Source organism: Pan troglodytes, chromosome 2 (genome assembly GCF_028858775.2).
Source record: "Pan troglodytes isolate AG18354 chromosome 2, NHGRI_mPanTro3-v2.0_pri, whole genome shotgun sequence".
Taxonomy (NCBI): domain Eukaryota; kingdom Metazoa; phylum Chordata; class Mammalia; order Primates; family Hominidae; genus Pan; species Pan troglodytes.
In genome coordinates, this window is record NC_086015.1 from 56,012,081 (window position 1) to 56,033,008 (window position 20,928).

At 55.8% G+C, this 20,928-nt stretch overlaps 3 protein-coding genes across 8 annotated transcripts; 2 read left to right on the forward strand and 1 right to left on the reverse strand.

Moving 5' to 3' along the window:
- Positions 1–65: 65 nt before the first annotated feature.
- ABHD14B (abhydrolase domain containing 14B) lies at positions 66–6,648 on the reverse strand. 3 transcript variants are annotated; one of them, XM_003309819.5, is made up of 4 exons: positions 5,559–6,648; positions 3,018–3,256; positions 1,501–1,742; positions 66–1,160 (listed from the first exon to the last, which is right to left on the reverse strand). In XM_003309819.5, exons 2-4 carry the CDS (start codon positions 3,226–3,228, stop codon positions 981–983), a joined length of 633 nt encoding a protein of 210 aa, XP_003309867.1. In that variant the 5' UTR covers positions 3,229–3,256; positions 5,559–6,648; the 3' UTR covers positions 66–980. The 3 variants fall into 3 exon arrangements, with proteins under 3 accessions (XP_003309867.1, XP_063662875.1, XP_516497.3); XM_063806805.1 differs by having other exon boundaries at positions 3,018–3,369; positions 5,559–5,828; XM_516497.7 differs by lacking the exon at positions 3,018–3,256 and having other exon boundaries at positions 5,559–6,224.
- Positions 5,274–12,792, forward strand: ABHD14A (abhydrolase domain containing 14A). 3 transcript variants are annotated; one of them, XM_009445571.5, is made up of 5 exons: positions 5,274–5,499; positions 9,476–9,687; positions 9,864–9,979; positions 11,989–12,224; positions 12,432–12,792. In XM_009445571.5, the coding sequence occupies exons 1-5, from the start codon at positions 5,446–5,448 to the stop codon at positions 12,612–12,614; spliced, it is 801 nt and encodes a 266-aa protein (XP_009443846.1). In that variant the 5' UTR covers positions 5,274–5,445; the 3' UTR covers positions 12,615–12,792. The 3 variants fall into 3 exon arrangements, with proteins under 3 accessions (XP_009443846.1, XP_003950172.4, XP_009443847.1); XM_003950123.6 differs by lacking the exon at positions 5,274–5,499 and adding an exon at positions 6,591–6,798; XM_009445572.5 differs by lacking the exon at positions 5,274–5,499 and adding an exon at positions 9,208–9,284.
- A 1,552-nt stretch (positions 12,793–14,344) lies between these two features.
- Positions 14,345–20,807, forward strand: ACY1 (aminoacylase 1). Of its 2 annotated transcripts, XM_001170638.7 has the most exons (15): positions 14,345–15,194; positions 15,656–15,767; positions 16,813–16,877; positions 16,967–17,071; positions 17,458–17,552; positions 17,861–17,937; positions 18,021–18,110; positions 18,211–18,267; positions 18,595–18,668; positions 18,754–18,803; positions 18,916–19,060; positions 19,163–19,231; positions 20,131–20,210; positions 20,373–20,433; positions 20,518–20,807. In XM_001170638.7, the coding sequence occupies exons 2-15, from the start codon at positions 15,674–15,676 to the stop codon at positions 20,680–20,682; spliced, it is 1,227 nt and encodes a 408-aa protein (XP_001170638.1). In that variant the 5' UTR covers positions 14,345–15,194; positions 15,656–15,673; the 3' UTR covers positions 20,683–20,807. The 2 variants fall into 2 exon arrangements, with proteins under 2 accessions (XP_001170638.1, XP_063662874.1); XM_063806804.1 differs by lacking the exon at positions 16,813–16,877 and having other exon boundaries at positions 15,068–15,194.
- The last annotated feature ends 121 nt before the right edge of the window (positions 20,808–20,928 follow it).

Below are 20,928 nucleotides of genomic sequence, written 5' to 3' on the forward strand. Positions count from 1 at the left end.
GCCCACAGTGTTCGTCCCAGGGGTGGGGGAGGGGCGGCGCTCTTTAGAAGCAGGAGCCGGTGGGGTCTAATTGCATCACTTTATTTCACCGACCTCCACTCTGGCTCCCACCCCCCAAGCCTCAGAGCAGGAAACAAGCTTGGCTGAGATGCCTCAGGCCTGGTAACCTGGGGAGGTGTAGAGCACCCAGAAGGAAGGGTAAAAGCATGGGGGCAAAGCGGTGGCCCTCCCTTTCTGGGGGTCACTTCTGGGCTGGGGCCAGCTGAAACCTGTGTCCAAGTAGCTTTCAGGGCTGGCCACACCCTAAGCCTTGCAAAAGGGCCTCCTGCAAGGGCTGGCCCATGGGGTCCCCACCTTCCCAGCCAGTGAGGTTAGCATGGTTAGGAGTCCACATGTGTGCAAGTGCTTGTGTGGAGGCTCATGTATGCATGTGTGTATATGCAAAGCTGCACATGACAATGTGCATGCCAGTCCAGAGTTACATGTACCTATGCAGTTGCCCTCAAGCGAAGGGTCATATTTGGAAACAAGGATGGCTCTAAACATGTAAGCGTGCATGTGGGCATGTATGTATCTGGGGCCTAAGGAGGTGGGGAAGTGGGTGTTGGGGGAAGGGCTGGCCTTCAGGGCATTTGCAGAAGGAGGAGTGGGTGGGAGGGAAAGGCTGGGCAGAGCAGGGGAAGGAGTGAAAGCCAGGCAGGAAAGTGGAAGAACAGGAGAAGCTCATGTAATGGATTACCCTCCACCAGATTATGTTCCTTGATTCCTGAGAGTTTTTTCTCTTGATTTTACCCCCTCAGTCTATCACTGCAAGAGAAAGAGGCAGAAAAGACAAACAGACCACAAAAGACAAGAACCCAGACATATAGACAGACGCACCTGTTGCATGTGCATGAGCCAGAGCCCGTGAGAGAAGAGAGAGCGTGCAAGAGAGAGCTCAGAGCAGGCAGGCAGCCCACCCCCTGCAGCAGTGCTGGGCTTCACTGGAGCCCCTGCAGGAAGTCCAGCAGCCCTGTATGCCACTCCTCTGGTTTGTCCAGGTAACAGGGGTGCCCCGCCCCCTTCATGATCAGCACCCGGTGGTTGGGCAGCTGCTTCAGGTGCTCAAAGCTGGTCTGACCCATGGGGTCCTGGTCTCCATATACAATCAGAGCTGGAGTCTGAGAGGAAGGATAGGGGGGTGGGGCAGAGTCAACAGGGACCTGCCATAGCATCCCCAGCCCTCCCCACCACTTCAGTCTCTTCCTGGGACCACCCCATATGAGGGAGAGAGACAAGCTGGCCCAGTGGGTGGGGGCACAGATTGGTGTCTGCCCCAGAACACAGTTTAGCACAGGGCTTGGCACAGTAGTCTGCTGAGTAAACCAAAAGGGTGGAGTTGGGTGGTCAGCTCCTCCCAGAAGACACCCCTTGATTACCCAGCCCCTAGATGAGGAAAGCCCAGGGATGCACCCTTCCTTGCTCCTGGCAGGGGCACCTCAGCTTCCCACACAAGGGTACCTTCACACTGGCATAGTTGGCAGCATTGATTTTGTCAGTGCAGATGGGGGCCACTGGCACATAGCCCGGGAGCTGGGAGCCAGGGGCCGTGAGGAAGGGCAGGGAGTACATGCCACTCAGTGATGGACTGATCACAACAGGGGGGCCCAGCTCCAAGGCATCCACCACAGCCGCCAGGAAGCTGCCAGGGGCCAGCTCCCCAATAGGGGCAGGGGCTGCTGCTTCCTTGGAGCGCCCCAGACCTGCAGGGATTCAGGTGTGAAAGAGACAAGACAAGGGCAGTGAATGGCAAAACAAGGGAGATGGTTGCTCTCTCCAGGAAGCCCGCCTAGGTCAGTTTCTCTGTGGCCAGGTTCCTGTAACACCCAGTGTGCCCACGTTTATTCCTACAGTAGCCTCATTCTATCTTATCGTGCCAAGCATGAGGCACTTCTCTCCACGTCTGTGCCTGTCTCCCCAGCAGTAAGCGTCCTGGAGAGAATCAGGCTCTGAAGCCCAACAAGTCTGGGTCCAGAACCCAATTCTGCATTTATTGTCTATGTGACCTTGGGTAGGTCCCCCTCAGCCCTCTCTCAGCTGCTCAGTTTCCCCATCTGTTAAAGGGGGATAACAAAAGTATCTGCCATTTAAGATTGTTGTGAAAATTAACTGTGTGAAAGGCACCTGGCCCTGGATTGGGACAGGAGAGGCTCCTGAAGGACAGCAGCTGAGGGGTGGGTTCTGCAGCTCCTCCTCCAGTCATTCAGGCTTCACCAACAAGATTAGCTCCAGACCTTCACCCTGAAGCTCAAGCCAACCCACCATTGGAATCAATCCTGCCTGGGCAGGAGGCTCGCCCTTGAGCCCTGAAACCATACCATCCCTGGCCTGAGGGGGTGGGGCCAGCCATGCTGCTCCTTTCACACCTGGCACCGAGGGTTGGGACCCAGACGTCTGGGTTATGACAGGCAGTCTGGGCACTGATCCCACCTACCCTAGAACCCAGCTCAGGGCTTTGCATGTGGGATCACAAGTGGGGGCCTGGCCACCCACCAGGCCCTGCCTTGTCCCCCAGAAGACTCAGGTCTCACTCCTTAGGGCTTCCAAAAGCCTATGGTTATGATTCAGTCAAAATACTTTACTTCCAATTGGCTGAGCACCGATTACTCTGTGTCAGGTACTAGCCACATACTCACATAGATTATCTCATTCCATTCTCATTAGAGCCAGCCCAAAACATGAGTGTGGTTATCTCCCATTGCAGATGAGGAAACAGAGGCTCAGAGACACTGAGACAATGCCCAGGTAACAGTGAGGAGCAGCTGGGCAGTGAGGACCACATCTGGATCAAGACTGCTCAGAGGCCCTTGCAGTGTGCTTGACCAAACGCTGTCAAGTTCAGGGCCCAGCCTGGCTGGGTCCTCCAGATCCCACCGCCCCCACCCCTGGAGTGGGGAGGGGCTACATGTTATAGGAACCTGGCCCTGTCCCTGATGAGACCTCCCCAACCCCTGCCCAGAAGCCTGCCCCTTAAGTACCTGGCAGGTCAATGGCCACAGCCCGGTAGCCAGCCTGGGCCAGCCTGTGCAGTGTACCCAGGTTCTGCCAGGTCTCGGAGGAGAAGCGAATACCATGCAGCAGCAGTACAGAGAAGCGAGCCTGCCCACTCTCGGGCAGGGCCTCTCGGAAGAAGAGGGCCTGGCCCTGCACCTGGATGGTGCCCTCGCGCTGCTCCACGCTTGCTGCCATGCCTGCTGCAGCTGTGCTGGTGAAGGGCCTGTGGTTCAAAGCCACGATGATGAGGGGCCACAGAACACCCTGCCCAGGGTGGCAGTCCCAGAGGAGCATCAGGGAAGCCTCCAGGAGGTTTCCAGAACTTTAAAAACATGCCTTGGGGTCAGGAGGACATAGGTGTTATTTCTGCCTCTGCCATTTACTTTAGTGTGTAACCTGGGGCCTCAGCTTCTTGATCTGATATATGGGAACAATAAAGCCAACTTCAAGAATTAGGAATTTAATTAAAAGTTTAAGAAAAATTATCGGCCAGGCATGGTGGCTCACGCCTGTAATCCCAGCACTTTGGGAGGCCGAGGCGGGTGGATCACCTGAGGTCAGGAGTTCAAGACCACCCTGGCCAACATGGTGGAACCCCGTCTCTACGAAAAATAAAAATAAAAAATTAGCCAGGTGTGGTGGCACGTGCCTGTAGTCCCAGCTACTCAGGAGGCTGAGGCAGGAGAATCGCTTGAACCCGGGAGGCAGAGGTTGCAGTGAGCCGAGATCGTGCCACTGTGTTCCAGCCTGGGTGACAGAGTGAGACTCGGTCTCAAAAAAAAAAAAGAGCCAGCTGATAGTCACATGTAACTCTCATTAGGCCAGGCGCAGTGGCACACCCCTGTAATTCCAGCATTTTGGGAGGCCAAGGTGGGCGGATCACCTGAGGTCAGGAGTTCGAGACCTGCCTGATGAACATGGAGAAAGAAACCCCATCTCTACTAAAAATACAAAATTAGCCAGCTGTGGTGGCACACGCCTGTAATCCCAGCTACTTGGGAAGCTAAGGCAGTAGAATTGCTTGAACCCAGGAGGCAGAGGTTGCAGTGAGCCGAGAACGCGCCATTGCACTCCAGACTGGGCAACAAGAGCAAAACTCCATCTCAAAAAAACAAAAAACAGAAAAATTAACAGTGGGGGTGCCTGCTGTAAAACCTCAATATGTGGTGGGGCTCCATTACAATTACTGTTCTTATTCTCATCGTTATTATCCTTTTCTATAAATGGGGATAATTCAATAGTACTAGCTCATAGGTGGTTGATAGGATTAAATAAGGCCATGCACGTACCATGCCTAGCACGTAGTAAGGGCTCAGTGCTCAATCAACGGTAAGTTACAGGTCATGCGTTGGCAATGCAGGCCAGAGGGAGCCCAAATTGGGGTAAAAAGCCCATTTTATTTTATTTTATTCTATTTATTTATTTTGGGACAGAGTTTCACTCTTGTTGCCCAGGCTGGAGTGCAGTGGCATGATCTCGGCTCACTGCAACCTCCACCTCCTGGGTTCAAGCGATTCTCCTGCCTCAGCCTCCCGAGTAGCTGGGTTTACAGGCGTGCGTCACCATGCCCGGCTAATTTTTTTTTTTTTTTTTTTTTTTTTTTTTTTGAGACGGAGTCTCGCTCTGTCGCCCAGGCTGGAGTGCAATGGCACATCTCCGCTCACTGCAAGCTCCGCCTCCCGGGTTCACGCCATTCTCCTGCCTCAGCCTCCCGCGTAGCTGGGACTACAGGCACGCGCCACCACGCCCGGCTATTTTTTGTTTTTTTTTTTTTAGTACATACGGGGTTTCACCGTGTTAGCCAGGTTGGTCTCGATCTCCTGACCTCGTGATCCGCCCGCCTCAGCCTCCCAAAGTGCTGGGATTACAGGCGTGAGCCACCGTCCACGGCCTAATTTTTATATTTTTAGTAGAAACGGGGTTTCATCATGTTGGCCGAGCTGGTCCGGAACTCCTGACCTCAAGTGATCCACCCACCTTGGCCTCCCAAAGTGCTGGGATTACAGGCGTGAGCCACCGCGCCGGGACTAAAAGCCCGTTTTCTTCGTGTTTTTTTTTTTTTTTTTGTTTGTTTGTTTTTTGTTTGTTTTTTTTAAGAGAAGATGTCTCGCTCTATCGCGCAGGCTGGAGTGCAGTGGCGCAATCATGGATCACTGCAGCCTTGACCTTCCTGGGCTCAAGTGATCCTCCCGGCTCACCCCCAGTAGCTGGAACCACAGGCGCGCTTCCACACCGGAAAGCCCATTTTCTAGAGGCGGAAACCGAAGCGCCCAGTGGGAAAGGCGACCCGCCGGAGATGCGGGGTGCTCAACGCGCTGCCACCTGGGGCCCAACGCGTTGACCTCGCGGTCAGGTTGCTTCCGCGGACTACGGTTCTGGCTCGCTAGCTCTGGAAGGGAGCACCGGGAGGGAATGGTGGCAACCCCCAAGGAGGGGACCCAGGGATCCGAGAAAGGAAGACTTGGGGTAGGTGGGGTTGGATTTTGACTGGAGAGAAGAAAGGGTCAGGAGTGCAGGGCGGGTACCTGGGGAGCTGCGTGGACTCCCGCAGACGGGAAGCAGGCGCGTGCTGGCGGTGACCTGGGGCCGGAGGAGGAACGCTGGGAAGAGGCCGGGCCCCATCCCGCGGGGGCGGGGACTGGGCCGTGCTCCGGGGCGCCCTCTTGTGGCCACAAGCTCGCAGCGTCCATAGACTCCGCTAAACTCGTTCTCACAGCGGCGTCAGTTTCCCAAAGCCTCTCGGTCTCACATGCCCCAAACGCGGTGCTGAGCACGGTTTCGAACTCTTCAGCGACCTACCCCACATGGACATGGAGCAGTCTGAGGAGGAAAGTTCCTTCGGGATCGCATCCTTGCTGCTGTCTTCCTGCTCCCCATCCCCCTTATCCCCAGCTTGAACTGCCCAGGGCAACTTGTTGGCCTGGCACGGAGTTGAGGCCCGACAGGTTTGAGTGCGAGGCTCCGCCAGTGTCCAGCCAAGTGGCCTTGATCGTTTTCCCAATGCCCCCGAGCCTGTTTCCTGCCTGTAGAGCGGGTCAGATGTTGCCAACCTCTGCAGAGTAGCAATAAGCAGTAAACGCCACGCTCTGCACAGCCTCCCAGTGCTGGGCCTGGTCGCCACGCGGAGCCTTGGGCTGGGACAGGCCAGACGTTGGTAACACATCGCCAACCAGGGCAGGCGCCATGAGTAGACGTGAAGGAGCCCAGGGCCAGCCCAGGCTCTGACCGTGGGTGTGCGTCGGGGAGGGGGTGGGGAGGAGTGGGTAGGAGTCAGGAAAGTGGGTCGGCCAAGACCTGGAGCTGCTGCATAACAATATCTGGCATTTACACAACGAGGCCTCTGCTCCAGACACTGTTCTGAGGCTTGACCCGTCCTTAAGAACCTAGGACAACCCTGCGCGGTGGGTTTTATCCTTAATTCCATTATGCAGGCCAGAGAACTGGGCCAGGGTGGAGATGTTCCACTGAGAAGAAGCCACATGGCTCTCCGCCGGCCCTCAAGCCAAAAACAGTTCCGAAAATCTGGGCGGGGGGGCGGGCCAGAGAGCGCTGGGGCTCTGCCCCCAGCACCCCCTCCACGTAGACGACTCGGTAACTGGCCGCAGGCCCGCGGCTGCGGAGTGCGCAGGCGCGCCTAGATGGCCGCGCTCCTGGCCGCCTAGAGCCGGAGCGGCCCGCGGAGCTGCGGAGGCAGCCATGGTCGGGGCGCTGTGCGGCTGCTGGTTCCGCCTGGGCGGGGCCCGCCCGCTCATCCCGTTCGGCCCGGTGAGTCTCCCGGGGGAGGGAGGCCGGCCGGTGGCCCAGGGGAGGGCAGTCTTTACCCCGCCCCTTGCCCCGGCGCCCCGGGGCAGAGTCCCGCGGAAGAAGCAGACGCTGGGGCCGCGAGTGTGCATGTGCGCGCGTGTTATGTGTGCGCGTGTTGTGTGTGCGCGCAGGGTCTGCATATGTTCTTGGGGGTCTGGGTGTATGTGTACGCTTGTGTGTCTGCATGGTGTCCGTCAGTGGGTTTCTGCGCGCTTATATTTTGGGGGGGGGGGTGTGTTCGTTGATGTCTGCCTGCTTGTGTCAGCGTTATGTCTTCCAAGTGTATTTCTGTGTGCGTGTGATTTTAAGGGTATGTGTCTACCTGTCTGCGTGTGTGCATTTCTGGGGGTTTGTGTGTGTGTGTGTGTCTGCTTTCCTGTGCATGTGCCTTTCTTGTGTGAGTGTGTAGTCTTACGGTTGTGTGTATGACCGTGCTTGAGTATTTCTGAGGATCAGCCTGTGGTTTTCAAAGTGTGCATCTCCATCAGTCTCTCTGGCTTCCTGATGCCTGACTGTGTGCGTGATGTAGAGGGTACCATTACAAGGGATTAATTGCACACGGGCCAGTGTGTGTGCAAAGAGGCTGCATGTACATGCAGGGAATAGCTTGTGCAAAAGAAAAGCGTGTGGGGGCAAGACTCGTATTTGTGCGTGTGTGCACCTGTGTGTCATTGTCAACGCATATTCCAATGACCTAACCCGGGCACAGTTTACCCTGCCCCCAGCAAACCCCCGCAGGCGGCCGGCTGCAGGTCCGCTACAATTGCCTAGTACTGCGGGCACCCTCGGTTGCCAAGGCAACAGCCTAAGCCCCTCCCTTCCCGCTTTGGAGAAGCGCGGGGGCGCCCCGAGTGGGCAGCAAGGAAATGTCCCTCGCGCCCGGTGGGAATCTGGACTAATGCCCAGTTAGAGACGCGCGTCTGAGGTTGTTAGTGGTCTGGAAGAAAAGAGGAACGCGCTCTTCCTCCGCTAGGTCCTGGTTTTCCAGAAACAGCAGAAAGGCGGCTGCTGCTGTGGCCCATAAACCCCCCGACCCCGAAGCCTGGGGATGCGGGCTCAGGAAACATCCCCAAAACATCCCGGAGGGATGAATAGGAACCAAGACGGGTCCCCGGCTCCTAGTTCGGGCAGGCGCCCAGTTGGCACTCAATAAAGATGTGCTGGCCTGGCGCGGTGGCTCACGCCTGTAATCCCAGCACTCTGGGAGGCCGAGGCGGGTGAAACACGAGGTCAGCAGTTCGAGAACAGCCTGGCCAACATGGTGAAACCCTGTCTCTACTAAAAAATACAAAAATTAGCCGGGCGCGGTGGCGGGCGCCTGTAATCCCACTATTCGGGAGGCTGAGGCAGGAGAATTGCTTGAACCCAGGAGGCGGAGGTTGCAGTGAGCCGAGGTTGTACCACTGCACTCTAGCCTGGGCGACAGAGCAAGACTCCGTCTCAGAAAAATAAAAATAAAATAAAGATGTGTTTTCTGGACTCCTGGAAGGAAGCAGGCGTGCTCATCCTAGGCCCAAGAAATGACAGGGACAGCCCTGATCCCGTCCACGGTATTATCTAAATCTCACAGGAAGCTTAGGAGGGCAGCCACGAGGTTATCCCATTTTACTGACAAACTGAAGACACAAGGTCAGGAAGTGGCAGTCTCAAAGGCCTGTCCTGTTTGAGTCCTGGGTCCTAAGGGCTGTCCTCTGGGGTGGCAGAGACCCCAGACTGGAGGAGTCCACGAAGCAGGTCATTTGGCCAGAAGCTGTCTGTGTGTAGGATGGGGAGTAGCAGGCAGCATTCATCTCTCCAACCTCTACACTGTGCTTTTCATTTCTGGGTGTACCATGCTCCTCCCTGGCCCTGCAGCCCCTCACTCATCAGCATTTTCCTCTATTACAGACATTCTCTGTGAGCCTCTTCATAACAGCTGGGTTAGACCTTAGTTATAATGCGATTGTAAAACGCGTTCTGATTTTAGCAGTATTAAATGCAGTGAGATTAAAAGAACCATTTCCAAACATGCTCTTAAGTGGGAGGTCCCTTTGCACGCAGTCTTTCTCCTTTGATAGCCCTCATCACTTTTTCCACCTGCAAGGCTCCAGTTCATCCATCATCTCCCAGCTCCACGGGTTCCTCCTTGGCAAACCGAGTGTGGCCTGGTAGTTAGAAGCCCATTCCTAGGTTCAAACCCCAATTCCCCCACTTGCTACTTGGCACTTTGGGCAAGAGAATGTACCTCTCTGAGCCTCCATTTCCTCACCTATAAGAGACCTATAATCACGTCTGCTCCCCAGCATTCTTGGTGGAAAAGAACCTTGTATGTGAAGTGCCACACTCAGGGCCTGCTGTCATAAGCGCTTGATGAACGGAAGTGGTTTCAGCTGATGCCATGATGGTGGCGGTCACTGAGCATGCTGTGTGCCACAGAACACCTCAGATGCACCTCCTCACACTGTGAGGTATCTGAGCGCTTGCCCTGGCATGTGGAGTAGTTGAGTGTGAACTCCCAGAACTTTGCCCAGAGCAAGGGAAAGGGCAAGGGCTGGAGCTCTTCCTCTGCTGGGGACTCTGGGTGGGGTTTTGGGATGGGATCCAGGGTCCTTGTAGGGACTCAGTCCCAGCCTCTTTTCCTTCTCCTCTCCTCCTCCAGACTGTGGTACAGACCTCCATGAGCCGGTCCCAGGTAGCCCTGCTGGGCCTGAGTCTGCTGCTCATGCTCCTACTGTATGTGGGGCTGCCAGGCCCCCCCGAGCAGACTTCCTGGCTCTGGGGAGACCCCAATGTCACAGTCCTGGCTGGTCTCACCCCTGGCAACTCGCCCATCTTTTACCGCGAGGTGCTCCCACTCAACCAGGCACACAGGTAGGTGCTGCTCCAAGGGTCTAGTGGAGGGACTAGGCTCAAGGGGAGTCCCTGTGTGGGAGCCCCATTATACTCAGGGTGCTCAGGTCCTGGGAGGGCAATGGGAGAAGCCTAGGAATAAAGAAAGGTGGGCTACACCAGGTCCCCAGCATACACATTCCCCTGTGTGCTTGCAGGGTGGAAGTGGTGCTGCTTCATGGAAAGGCCTTCAACTCTCACACGTGGGAGCAGCTGGGCACACTGCAGCTACTGTCACAGAGGGGCTACCGGGCCGTGGCCCTTGACCTTCCAGGTGAGCACCCCCACCCCTTTGTCTAGGGAAGCCTTAAGTGTGGCTGGGAGGCAACTGGACCCTAGTGTCTGGACAAGCTGTGGCAGGTCACAACTTAAGGTGGCACCATGAAAAAGTCTGTGTTTTCATTTTCTACTATGAAAAGTACAGTGTGAATTCTAGGTCATGGAGCAAATAAAAACTCTTCACAAGCAGTATACTTTTTTTAAATTTTATTTATATATATTTTTTGAAACAGAGTCTCGCTCTATCACCCAGGCTAGAGTACAATGGCACAATCTCGGCTCACTGCAACCTCCGCCTCCCGGGTTCAAGCGATTCTCCTGCCTCCGCTTCCCCAGTAGCTGAGATTACAGGTGACTGCCACCACGCCTGGCTAATTTTTGTATTTTTAGTGGAGATAGGGTTTCACCATGCTGGCCAGGCTGGTACTGAACTCCCGACCTCAGGTGATTTGCCTGCCTCGGCCTCCCCAAGTGCTGGGATTACAGGTGTGAGCCACTGCGCCCTGCCAAGCAGTGTACTTTCTATGGCAAACCATATAGGTTTTGTGTTTTTAAGTACACAAATGATTTATGCTATCATTCTTGTCATTAAAAAAATGAAAAAATGTCGAGTCATAGAGGATTAAAAAATACTAAAAAATAGCAAAGCTCTGAGAGACCGGTGCCGCATTTCTCTCCCTCTCTAAGAAGTTTAGGGGATGCCACACGCTCTTCTGGGTATTCCCACATGTAAAGATGCAGACGATGTAGAGGATTGTCTGGTGGGGGCTGTAAACATGATTGGTATCTTGTCTGCTTAGCACTTCCATCTGTAGGTTGGTTTTCTCCCCCTACATCATGTCTCAAGGATCATGCCGGTCCCTACAAACCTCCCTCTTTGTTGTCAACCCTGCAGTGTGTCCCATAGGAGGGATGGACAGGCTTTATTCAGCCATTCCTCTACTGGCGGAGTGCTCAAGCAATATAGTAGCTAAAGCATCCTTGGACATGCTTCTTTGAGCATGTGAGCAATAATTTCTCTAGGGTAGCTACTGAGGACAATTGATGGGCCAAAGGATGTGTTGTGTTTTGTGTTTTTTTTTTGTTTCTTTTTTTGTTTTTTGTTTTTTTTTTTTGAGACAGAGCCTCGCTCTGTCACCCTGGCTGGAGTGCAGTGGCTCATACTCGGCTCACTGCAACCTCCGCCTCCTGGGTTCAAGCAATTCTCCTGCCTCAGTCTCCTGAGTAGCTGGGATTACAGGCGCGCCCCACCACGCCCGGCTAATTTTTGTATTTTTAGTAGAGACAGGGTTTCACCATGTTGGTCAGGCTGGTCTCAAACTCCTGACCTCATGATCCGCCACCTCGGCCTCCCAAAGTGCTGGGATTACAGGCATGAGCCACCGCGCCCAGCTGCCAGGACATGCATTTTTAAATTTAGATAACTACTACCTCACTCTCCAAAAACACTATATGGATTTATCTTCCCATCTGTCATGTATGAAAGTGCCCATTTCCCCATGTCTCCCCCAACACTGGGTATTATTTATTTATTTTTTATTTTATTTTTTTTTTAGACAGAGTCTCGCTGTCGCCCAGGCTAGAGTGCAGTGGCGTGATCTCGGCTCACTGCAGGCTCCGCCCCCCGGGGTTCATGCCATTCTCCTGCCTCAGCCTCCTGCGTAGCTGGGACTACAGGTGCCCGCCACCTCGCCCAGCTAATTTTTTGTATTTTTAGTAGAGACGGAGTTTCACCGTGTTAGCCAGGATGGTCTTGATCTCCTAACCTCGTGATCCGCCCGCCTCGGCCTCCCAAAGTGCTGGGATTACAGGCGTGAGCCACCACTCTCGGCCGAGATATGCTTTTCTAACAGGCATATTACATTACCAAAAAATAGCTTCTGGGCAGTTTTAGGTAGTGTGTGCCAGTGCCAGTGGTCCCCAACTTTTTCCCCCACTGTGGTGGGCAGGAAGTCCTGTGCCCCTTCCCAGTGCCCCTCAGCTGGTACCTGCTGCTGTTCCTAGGTTTTGGGAACTCGGCACCTTCAAAGGAGGCAAGCACAGAGGCAGGGCGGGCAGTGCTGCTGGAGCGGGTGCTGCGGGACCTGGAGGTACAGAATGCCGTGTTGGTGAGCCCCTCGCTGAGTGGCCACTATGCCCTGCCCTTCCTGATGCGAGGCCACCACCAGCTACATGGATTCGTGCCCATCGCACCCACCTCCACCCAGAACTACACCCAGGAGCAATTCTGGGCTGTGAAGGTACTAGGAGAAGGATCTCAAAGGTCCTGGCACCCTGTCTGTGGCTTGGGGGGGTTCAGGACTCAAGTCTTACTTGGAGGGACATGGCCTTATCCCTGACCTTGGATGGAAGAGTTGGATGGTGTTGGGGAAGGCTTCCTAGGAAGTGGCTTGGGGGTCAGAAACTCATCAGGCCCCAAGATCACAGCCCCCTGCCTTGCCCTGCAGACTCCAACCCTTATCCTGTATGGAGAGCTGGACCACATCCTGGCTCGAGAGTCACTGCGGCGGCTCCGCCACCTGCCCAACCACTCTGTGGTGAAGCTACGCAATGCAGGCCATGCCTGCTACCTCCACAAGCCGCAAGACTTCCACCTTGTCCTGCTTGCCTTCCTTGACCATCTACCTTGAGCTAACCCACTCCCAGCTCCCGGCCTGGCATGAGCTTGGACAGTCTGGACCGCCACCCTCCCTGAACCAGGGAGACAGCCTCTGGGATTGGAGGCCAGAGGCCAGGGTCAGACCCAGCCAGGACTCCTCATTTCATCTCACAGACACAATAAAAAAGCATATTTGTCCTGCCTGGGAAGTGACAGGTTCCGTTTCCTGGTGTGCTGTGGGAAAGACGGGAGTGGGAGGCAAGTCTGGGACTACTTTGGGCCTGGGAGCTGGAGGGGATGTCCAGCAGTCTGAGAAGGCTAAGAATGCACCACTTCCTAAGTGCCTGGCCTCACCACTCTGTGCCTGAGTTTCCTTATCTGTAAAACGGGTATGATGGCAACAACTAGGTTGGAGGGTGGTTATAGGACTGAATGAGTCTGGATAACTGAGTACTTGGCCACATAAGGCTGGGGAATTGCTGGTGGGAGGGCGGGGTGTATTACTGCTGCTGCATGACCACAGGGATTGGTGGGAAATCCAGGGTCTGGACAGCCAAGCCAAGGAAGTCAGGAACCTAGAGGGTATGGGGAACGCGATTTAACAATTAGCCAGCATTGGCCGGGCGCAGTGGCTCACGCCTGTAATCCCAGCACTTTGGGAGGCCGAGGCAGGCAGATCACGAGGTCAGGAGATCGAGACCATCCTGACTAACACGGTGAAAACCCGTCTCTACTAAAAATACAAAAAATTAGCTGAGCGTGGTGGCGGGTGACTTTAGTCCCAGCTACTCAGTAGGCTGAGGCAGGAGAATGGTGTGAACCCGGGAGATGGAGCTTGTAGTGAGCCAAGACCGAGATCACACCACTGCACTCCACCCTGGGTGACAGAGCGAGTGAGACTCCGTCTCAAAAAAAAAAAAAACCAGCATTGGCTGGGCACTATGGCTCACATCTGTAATCCCAGCACCTTGGGAGGCCAAGGCGGGTGGATCACCTGAGGTCAGGACTTCAAGACCACCCTGGCCAACATGACAAACCCTGTCTCTACTAAAAATACAAAAATTAGCCCAGCGTGGTGGCACGCACCTGTAATCCCAGCTACTCTGGAGGCTGAGGCAGGAGAATCACTTGAACCCAGGAGGCGGAGTTTGCAGCGAGCCGAGAAGGAGCCACTGCACTCCAGCCTGGGCAGCAGAGTGAGACTCCATCTCAAAAAAATAAATAGCTAAATAATTAGCCAGCATTGTTATGAGTTAAAGTCTATTTGCATGCATGAATAAATAGGTAAATAATTAGCCAGCATTGTTGTGAGTTAAAATCTATTTGCCCGCATGACAGAGTGAGACTCTGTATCAAAAAAATAACTAAATAAAGAATTATTCAGCATTGTTATGAGTTAAAGTCCATTTGCCCCCATGTTATGTGTGAGCAGCCAAGACTTAAACCTCAGGAAAGGTGGGACAGAACCCCTCCCACAGCCTGCCTCCTTGGCCTAGAGATTGAAGTCTTTGTCCCTCACCCTTCCCCAAGCTGACTCAGCCCCTGGAGCAGAGGGCAGACCTGGCTGGGAGTACAAAGGGCAGCTGGGGCACAAGTGGGCAACTGCAGCTGTGGCCTGCAGGGGACCAGTGGTACACCTGTGCCTGTTTAGCCTCCCCCTCTGGTGGCTGCAGAGGAGCCAGTTTCCTCACACTGTCCATCCAGGGTCACAATTACATCCATTCACAGTGACTTCATCACACCCACCCACCATCTCACACTGTCACATACACAATCATATCCACTGATAGACTGCACACGCAGTGGCACGCTTAAACCGTCACACGTGCTCTTGTCCATGCATTCATTCCCATTCTAGGCACTGTCCGGGCTCGGCAAGGCCCCGGGCAGAACCTTGCAGGAAGTGGAGCTCACAGCCTCCTGGAGCTCAGTGTGGGCAGACAGACATTGGCCAATAACTTCAGTACAAGTGGAGCTGAGGCGTCAGGGAGGACCTCCCCGAGGGGCTGAGGCCTGCAGTGGGGAGCCGCTGGAGACTTGCCGAGGAGGGCGAGGGCGCAGGCCCAGGGCTTTGCAGCTCTGCATCTTGAGAGCCTCGGGGCGGCCCCCTTTCCTCCCGCCCTATCCGGGGGCTGAAGGAGGAGGCGCCCTTAGGGGACCGGACCGTCCTGAGCTCCCGGCGCATACCTGGGGGCAGGAGTGGCAGGCGTGTCGTGTGGGGCGGGGCGAGCCTGTCAGAGCGGGGCGAGCCTGTCAGAGCGGGGCGAGCCTGTCAGAGCGGGGCCAGCCCGGAGCTCGCAACTCGCGGGGCGGCGCTGGCCGCGGCGGCCGCTGCCCGGGGACGGGACCGGATCTAATCCTCCAGTAATCTCGCTGAGGCCCGAACCAGAGGCGGGCGGGGACATCCGCGCCGACGCGGCCGCTGGCGCTGGGACGGCCCTCACTGGCGGTCTTCGGTCTCCGCCCCGACATCCGGCCTCGGCCACGTGGTGGGGACCGGGGCGGTCCTGAGCCTGCGACCTCGCAGGCGACCTCGCTGGACCCTAAGTCCAGGCCACAGTCAGGGAAGGGCGCTGAGAGGCGAGCGTGAGCCCAGCGACAGGAGAGTGAGGTGGGGGCCCTGGGGAGGGATAGAGGGACTGGGGCTCCGTGGCTAGAAAGCCGGGCAACTGGGAGGCGTTGGGGTTTTTCTTGTTTGTTTTTTGTTTTTGTTTTTGCCTTTTTTTTTTTTTTTTTTGGAGGGCGGGGGGAGTACAAGTCTGGGTTCAAACCTTGCTCAGCTACTCTCTGAGCTGTCCTTGAACCTCTCTGAGCCTCTCAGCTTTCTCCTCTGTAAAGTGGGCATTCTGAGCACAAACTTCATGGGGCTCTTTTGGGGATTAAATAAGGAAATGTGCTGGAAGCAGACAGCCCAGCGCCTGAAACAGAATGGGTGCTCCTTAATGGGGGCTCCGAAACACGGTATCCTACCCCTGTGGGAAGTCCGGGAGCCGCCTTGGGGACAGGCTGTGTGCAGGAGCGCACCATTTCCAGGGTCTTGGAGGGGTAGTTAGCCATTCACTTTGCCCCCAGCTCACCACGCGCAGCGCCATGACCAGCAAGGGTCCCGAGGAGGAGCACCCATCGGTGACGCTCTTCCGCCAGTACCTGCGCATCCGCACCGTCCAGCCCAAGCCTGACTATGGTGAGAAGACGGTGGCTCCAGAGCCTGTGACGGGGCCTAAGGGACGGGGACTGTGCTCTAAACCAGCCTCCAACCCCTGTCACCCAGCTGAGCCCCACTCTGCTGTCCCAAATGGCTCCCCAACCCCTCCAGCCATTCCCCAAGTAAATAGACTGAGGCAGCCCCTCCAGGTTAGGGAGGAACCCTTTCCCCAGAGACTCTGCTGCTGACCAAGGTTACTCCTGGCAGCTGGTTAAAGAAAAACTTCACCTCACTCTCCAGGGTAGGAGTGGTGGGGGAAGCCTGAGGCAGCCACAGGGAAAGGAGAGGCCCTCCAGAAGCCACTGGGGCTGGACAAAGGCCACAGCCTTTAGGGAGTCAAGCTTGGTGGCTAGGGCCTGGGAGGTGGCTCCTGCCTGTTATCCCAGCACTTCAGGAGGTTGAGGCTGGCAGATTGCTTGGGCCCAGGAGTTCAAGACTAGCTTGAGCAACATGGCAAGACTCTGTCTCTACAGAAAAAATACAAAAATTAGTCAGGAATGGTGGCACACCTGTAGTCCCAGCTACTCCAGAGGTTGAGGTGGGAGGATCGCTTGAGCCTGGGAGGTCGAGGCTGCAGTGAGCCGAGATCGCACCACTTCACTCCAGCCTTGGTGACAGAGTGAGACCCTGTCTCAAAAAAAGAAAAAAAAAAAAAAGGAAAAGAAAAAAAAAAAAACTTGGTGGCTGGGAATTGTGTACATGGGTCCAAATTCCTCCTCTGTGATTAATCAGCTGAGAGATGGTGGGTGAATCTCTTCATGTCTCTGTGCCATAGTTGCCCATATTTAAGGAAGATAACACCTTCCTCCAACCCTGGACATCCCCCTGGACTTCCAGAAAGGGTCACTGAGTAGCCAAAAATATCTTCTTTCTTGGGGATGGAAATGCAAGCGTCTCTGAGGGATATGGAGTGTGTCGGGGAGGCAGCAGCCCATTTCTGGGTATGCTCCACTCTCCGGGCTGCCTGGGCTGGTGGGAAGCCGTGGGTAGGCAGAAGCAGCCCCAAGACACTCTGTGCCTCCAGGAGCTGCTGTGGCTTTCTTTGAGGAGACAGCCCGCCAGCTGGGCCTGGGCTGTCAGAAAGTGGAGGTGAGCCTGGGGCCCTAAGCGGGGAAGGGAGGTGGGCCTGGGCACTTCCTCACCCTGCTCAGACCACCTACCCTCCTGACCATCTCCAGGTGGCACCTGGCTATGTGGTGACCGTGTTGACCTGGCCAGGCACCAACCCTACACTCTCCTCCATCTTGCTCAACTCCCACACGGATGTGGTGCCTGTCTTCAAGGTGTGTAAGGGGCTGGGGAGGTGGGCAGTGCAGGCCTTGGGGACAGACATGATGCAGACCCCAGGATTCAACCTCAAGTTGCTCATGGTCCTGGCCCCAGTCCTGGCACTAACTCTCAACATCCTTATGACATTACACCACTCAAGCAGCCTTCATCCAGCAGCAAGTTCTGGGCCAGAGTGGGGTGGGGACTGGGGGGCGGGAAGCAGGAGACAGCGATGGGGGATGGCAATCAGCTGCCTTCTTCAGCCCCCGTCTTTCCTCTCCCACCACTCCACCTGTCACTCCAACCCTATGGTGGGCTCCTAGGGCAGGGCCACTGTTGACCAGAGTGGATTAATGGCTAAATTTGGGGTTTGGGCCCCTCTTCCCATCCCTGCCCCCAGGAACATTGGAGTCACGACCCCTTTGAGGCCTTCAAGGATTCTGAGGGCTACATCTATGCCAGGGGTGCCCAGGACATGAAGTGCGTCAGCATCCAGTGAGTGTCCTCCATTCCTACTCCTCCACAATGTCCCCACTGGTCCAGTGGATTGACCCAGGACCTGAGGGGGTGATTGGAGAAACTCAAGGCCAAGGAACACTTTGACCTCTTGGACAGGAATTACTGCCATGACCATTGCATGGATAGGGAGATTCAGACCAGAGAGGGGCAGGGACTTTCTGGAGTCCCTATCAGGGTGTGGCAGGGTAAAGTCCAGGGCACAGGACTCCAGCCTGCTGGCCCTGCCTATGGGGCCAGCCTGAGCATCTGGTGGCTCCCCCAGCACCTGGCTTATGCCCCCTCAGGTACCTGGAAGCTGTGAGGAGGCTGAAGGTGGAGGGCCACCGGTTCCCCAGAACCATCCACATGACCTTTGTGCCTGGTAGGAGTGGCTCAGATACCTTTGGGAAAGGGGAGGGTGGGGCGGGGCAGCCTCCTCATCTCATGTCCCTGCTGCTTTTACAGATGAGGAGGTTGGGGGTCACCAAGGCATGGAGCTGTTCGTGCAGCGGCCTGAGTTCCACGCCCTGAGGGCAGGCTTTGCCCTGGATGAGGGTGAGCAGGTTGGCAAGCCAATGAGCAGCCAGGCAGGGAGTAGGAGGCTGCTAGTGGGGACTGAGCTGCTCCACCCTCTGAACCCCCTTTCCCTCCTCAGGCATAGCCAATCCCACTGATGCCTTCACTGTCTTTTATAGTGAGCGGAGTCCCTGGTGTAAGTATGAGCTTGGAGGGAGGGCTCACTCTACAGGTGGGAGGCTAGGCCAGAAAGGGCACGGTCCTATGCAGGGTTGCACAGCAAAGTTGAGGCCTGAGAAGGCCTTGAACCCAGGGCCTCTGCCTCCCAGCTCTTTCCTATCTGAGCTTCTCTGAGGGCAAGCCCTGAATAGGCAGAAACCAGCTGTATGCTACGGGCCCTGAGTGGGGACAGGACCCTGCCAGAGGAGCCTGGAATGAGGGGGAGACCTGGGCCCACCCCAGGGCTGATTGTGTCTCCAGCCCCTCAGGCTGAAGACACTGCCTTCCCCCTACACCTCCCCAGGGGTGCGGGTTACCAGCACTGGGAGGCCAGGCCATGCCTCGCGCTTCATGGAGGACACAGCAGCAGAGAAGCTGGTACGTGGCACCCCGGGAGGGAGTCTGGGAGTTCAGGAGGCTCTATCCTGAGGCCACTGTCCCATTTAACCTCATATTCTCATAGCACAAGGTTGTAAACTCCATCCTGGCATTCCGGGAGAAGGAATGGCAGAGGTGAGGCAGCCTGGGAGGCGGTGGGGTGGCTCTGGGAGGCGGTACCACAGAGGATAGAGTCTGAGCCACCTCTTTTATCTGTTGCTGCCGCTACCCTGCCCCCGCACCACAGGCTGCAGTCAAACCCCCACCTGAAAGAGGGGTCCGTGACCTCCGTGAACCTGACTAAGCTAGAGGGTGGTGTGGCCTATAACGTGATACCTGCCACCATGAGCGCCAGCTTTGACTTCCGTGTGGCACCGGATGTGGACTTCAAGGTGCCACCTCCACCTGGGTTTGGAGGAGGGATCCTGGGTCCTCAGTCTTGTCCTAGAGGCCTCTGGAAAGCCTGAAGGATCAGCTCGTCTCCCTTCTCTTAGGCTTTTGAGGAGCAGCTGCAGAGCTGGTGCCAGGCAGCTGGCGAGGGGGTCACCCTAGAGTTTGCTCAGGTATGGACTTGGGACATGTGATGGGAGAGTGTGGGAGCCGGGGGAGACCCAAGTGTGCAACAGTGGAGTGTGTGCTTGGTGTGTCTGCATATGTCTGGGCATTTCTTTATCTGTGACAGACACATTTTATTCCAACAAGCATTCATTGTAGAGGCCACTGTGGGTGCTGGGGAATGCTGTGGGGAGTAAAATTAGGCACATTTCATGCCCTTGTATGGTGAAATGGGGAGATATAAATCAAACATTTATGTGATATTACTTTTTTCTGAGAGAATCTCACTCCGTCACCCAGGCTGCAGTGCAGTGGCACAATCTCGGCTCACCTCCGCCTCCCGGGTTCAAGCAATTCTTGTGCCTCAGCCTCCAGAGTAGTTGGGATTACAGGCACCTGCCACCACGCCCAGCTAATTTTTGCATTTTTAGTAGAGACAGTGTTTCACCATGTTGGCCAGGCTTGTCTCGAACTCCTGGCCTCAAGTGATCCACCCACCTTGGCCTCGCAAAGTGCTGGGATTACAGGCATGAGCCACTGCGCCCAGCCGTACTTTCATATAACCCATGTGGTACAGGAAAGGGTGGCCCCTTGCACTCTGAAAACCTGTAACTGGAGTATCCAACTAGTCTGAGAGGTCTGGGGGAGCCATCTTGAGGAAGGGGCACTTGGGCTAGGATCTGAAGGATGGACAGGAGGTAAGTAGACGGAGGGTGGGAAGGTCCCAGACCTAGGACATTTGAGGGGCTGAAAGAGGACCTGTGGCTGGACTGGCCACCCAGATGTCTGGGTAGGTGAAGGAGTGGGAGTGGGGAGGTGTTATGTACTAGGCACAGCCCACTCTATGGGAAATAGGGCAAGATGCCCAGGCCCATGTCCTGATCCTGCCATTCTTCCTGTCCCTCAGAAGTGGATGCACCCCCAAGTGACACCTACTGATGACTCAAACCCTTGGTGGGCAGCTTTTAGCCGGGTCTGCAAGGATATGTGAGCACGCTGGCCAGCTCTCCTCACAGCCCAGCCCCCTACTCCTCTCCTTCCTGCTGCCCCCTCCCTTCTCCCTCCTTCTCCCACCTCTCTCCCACCTTCCTTTGCCCCTTCAATTCTTCGCTTTCTCCCTCCCCATTCATCAGGCTCTTTCTCCTACAGGAACCTCACTCTGGAGCCTGAGATCATGCCTGCTGCTACTGACAACCGCTATATCCGCGCGGTGAGCCACTTGCATATAGTGCCTGGGCAGTGGACTGGGCCTGAGTGCTGGCTTTTCCCTAACGGCTCTTCCTCACCCCTGCAGGTGGGGGTCCCAGCTCTAGGCTTCTCACCCATGAACCGCACACCTGTGCTGCTGCACGACCACGATGAACGGCTGCATGAGGCTGTGTTCCTCCGTGGGGTGGACATATATACACGCCTGCTGCCTGCCCTTGCCAGTGTGCCTGCCCTGCCCAGTGACAGCTGAGCCCTGGAACTCCTAAACCTTTGCCCCTGGGGCTTCCATCCCAACCAGTGCCAAGGACCTCCTCTTCCCCCTTCCAAATAATAAAGTCTATGGACAGGGCTGTCTCTGAAGTACTAACACAAGGACACTCGTGGAGCAAGAATTTTCCTTTTCCTGGGGACATGTTGCATCTCCATTTCACAGATGAGGAAACTGAGCCTGGCTGTGAGCACTTCCCCACTACCCCACACTGCTCTGTGCCCCTTG

Coding starts and splice junctions, on each gene's coding strand:
- ABHD14A (XM_003950123.6), top strand. CDS start 6,730: ATGGTCGGGGCGCTGTGCGGCTGCTGGTTCCGCCTGGGCGGGGCCCGC. Junction 6,799..9,475: donor CGCTCATCCCGTTCGGCCCG/GTGAGTCTCCCG, acceptor CTCCTCCTCCAG/ACTGTGGTACAGACCTCCAT. Junction 12,225..12,431: donor AGCAATTCTGGGCTGTGAAG/GTACTAGGAGAA, acceptor CTTGCCCTGCAG/ACTCCAACCCTTATCCTGTA.
- ACY1 (XM_001170638.7), top strand. CDS start 15,674: ATGACCAGCAAGGGTCCCGAGGAGGAGCACCCATCGGTGACGCTCTTC. Junction 18,268..18,594: donor TAGTGAGCGGAGTCCCTGGT/GTAAGTATGAGC, acceptor ACACCTCCCCAG/GGGTGCGGGTTACCAGCACT. Junction 19,232..20,130: donor TCACCCTAGAGTTTGCTCAG/GTATGGACTTGG, acceptor CCTGTCCCTCAG/AAGTGGATGCACCCCCAAGT.
- ABHD14B (XM_063806805.1), bottom strand. CDS start 3,327: ATGCTCCTCTGGGACTGCCACCCTGGGCAGGGTGTTCTGTGGCCCCTC. Junction 1,743..3,017: donor TGTGGCCATTGACCTGCCAG/GTACTTAAGGGG, acceptor GAATCCCTGCAG/GTCTGGGGCGCTCCAAGGAA. Junction 1,161..1,500: donor CCAACTATGCCAGTGTGAAG/GTACCCTTGTGT, acceptor CCTTCCTCTCAG/ACTCCAGCTCTGATTGTATA.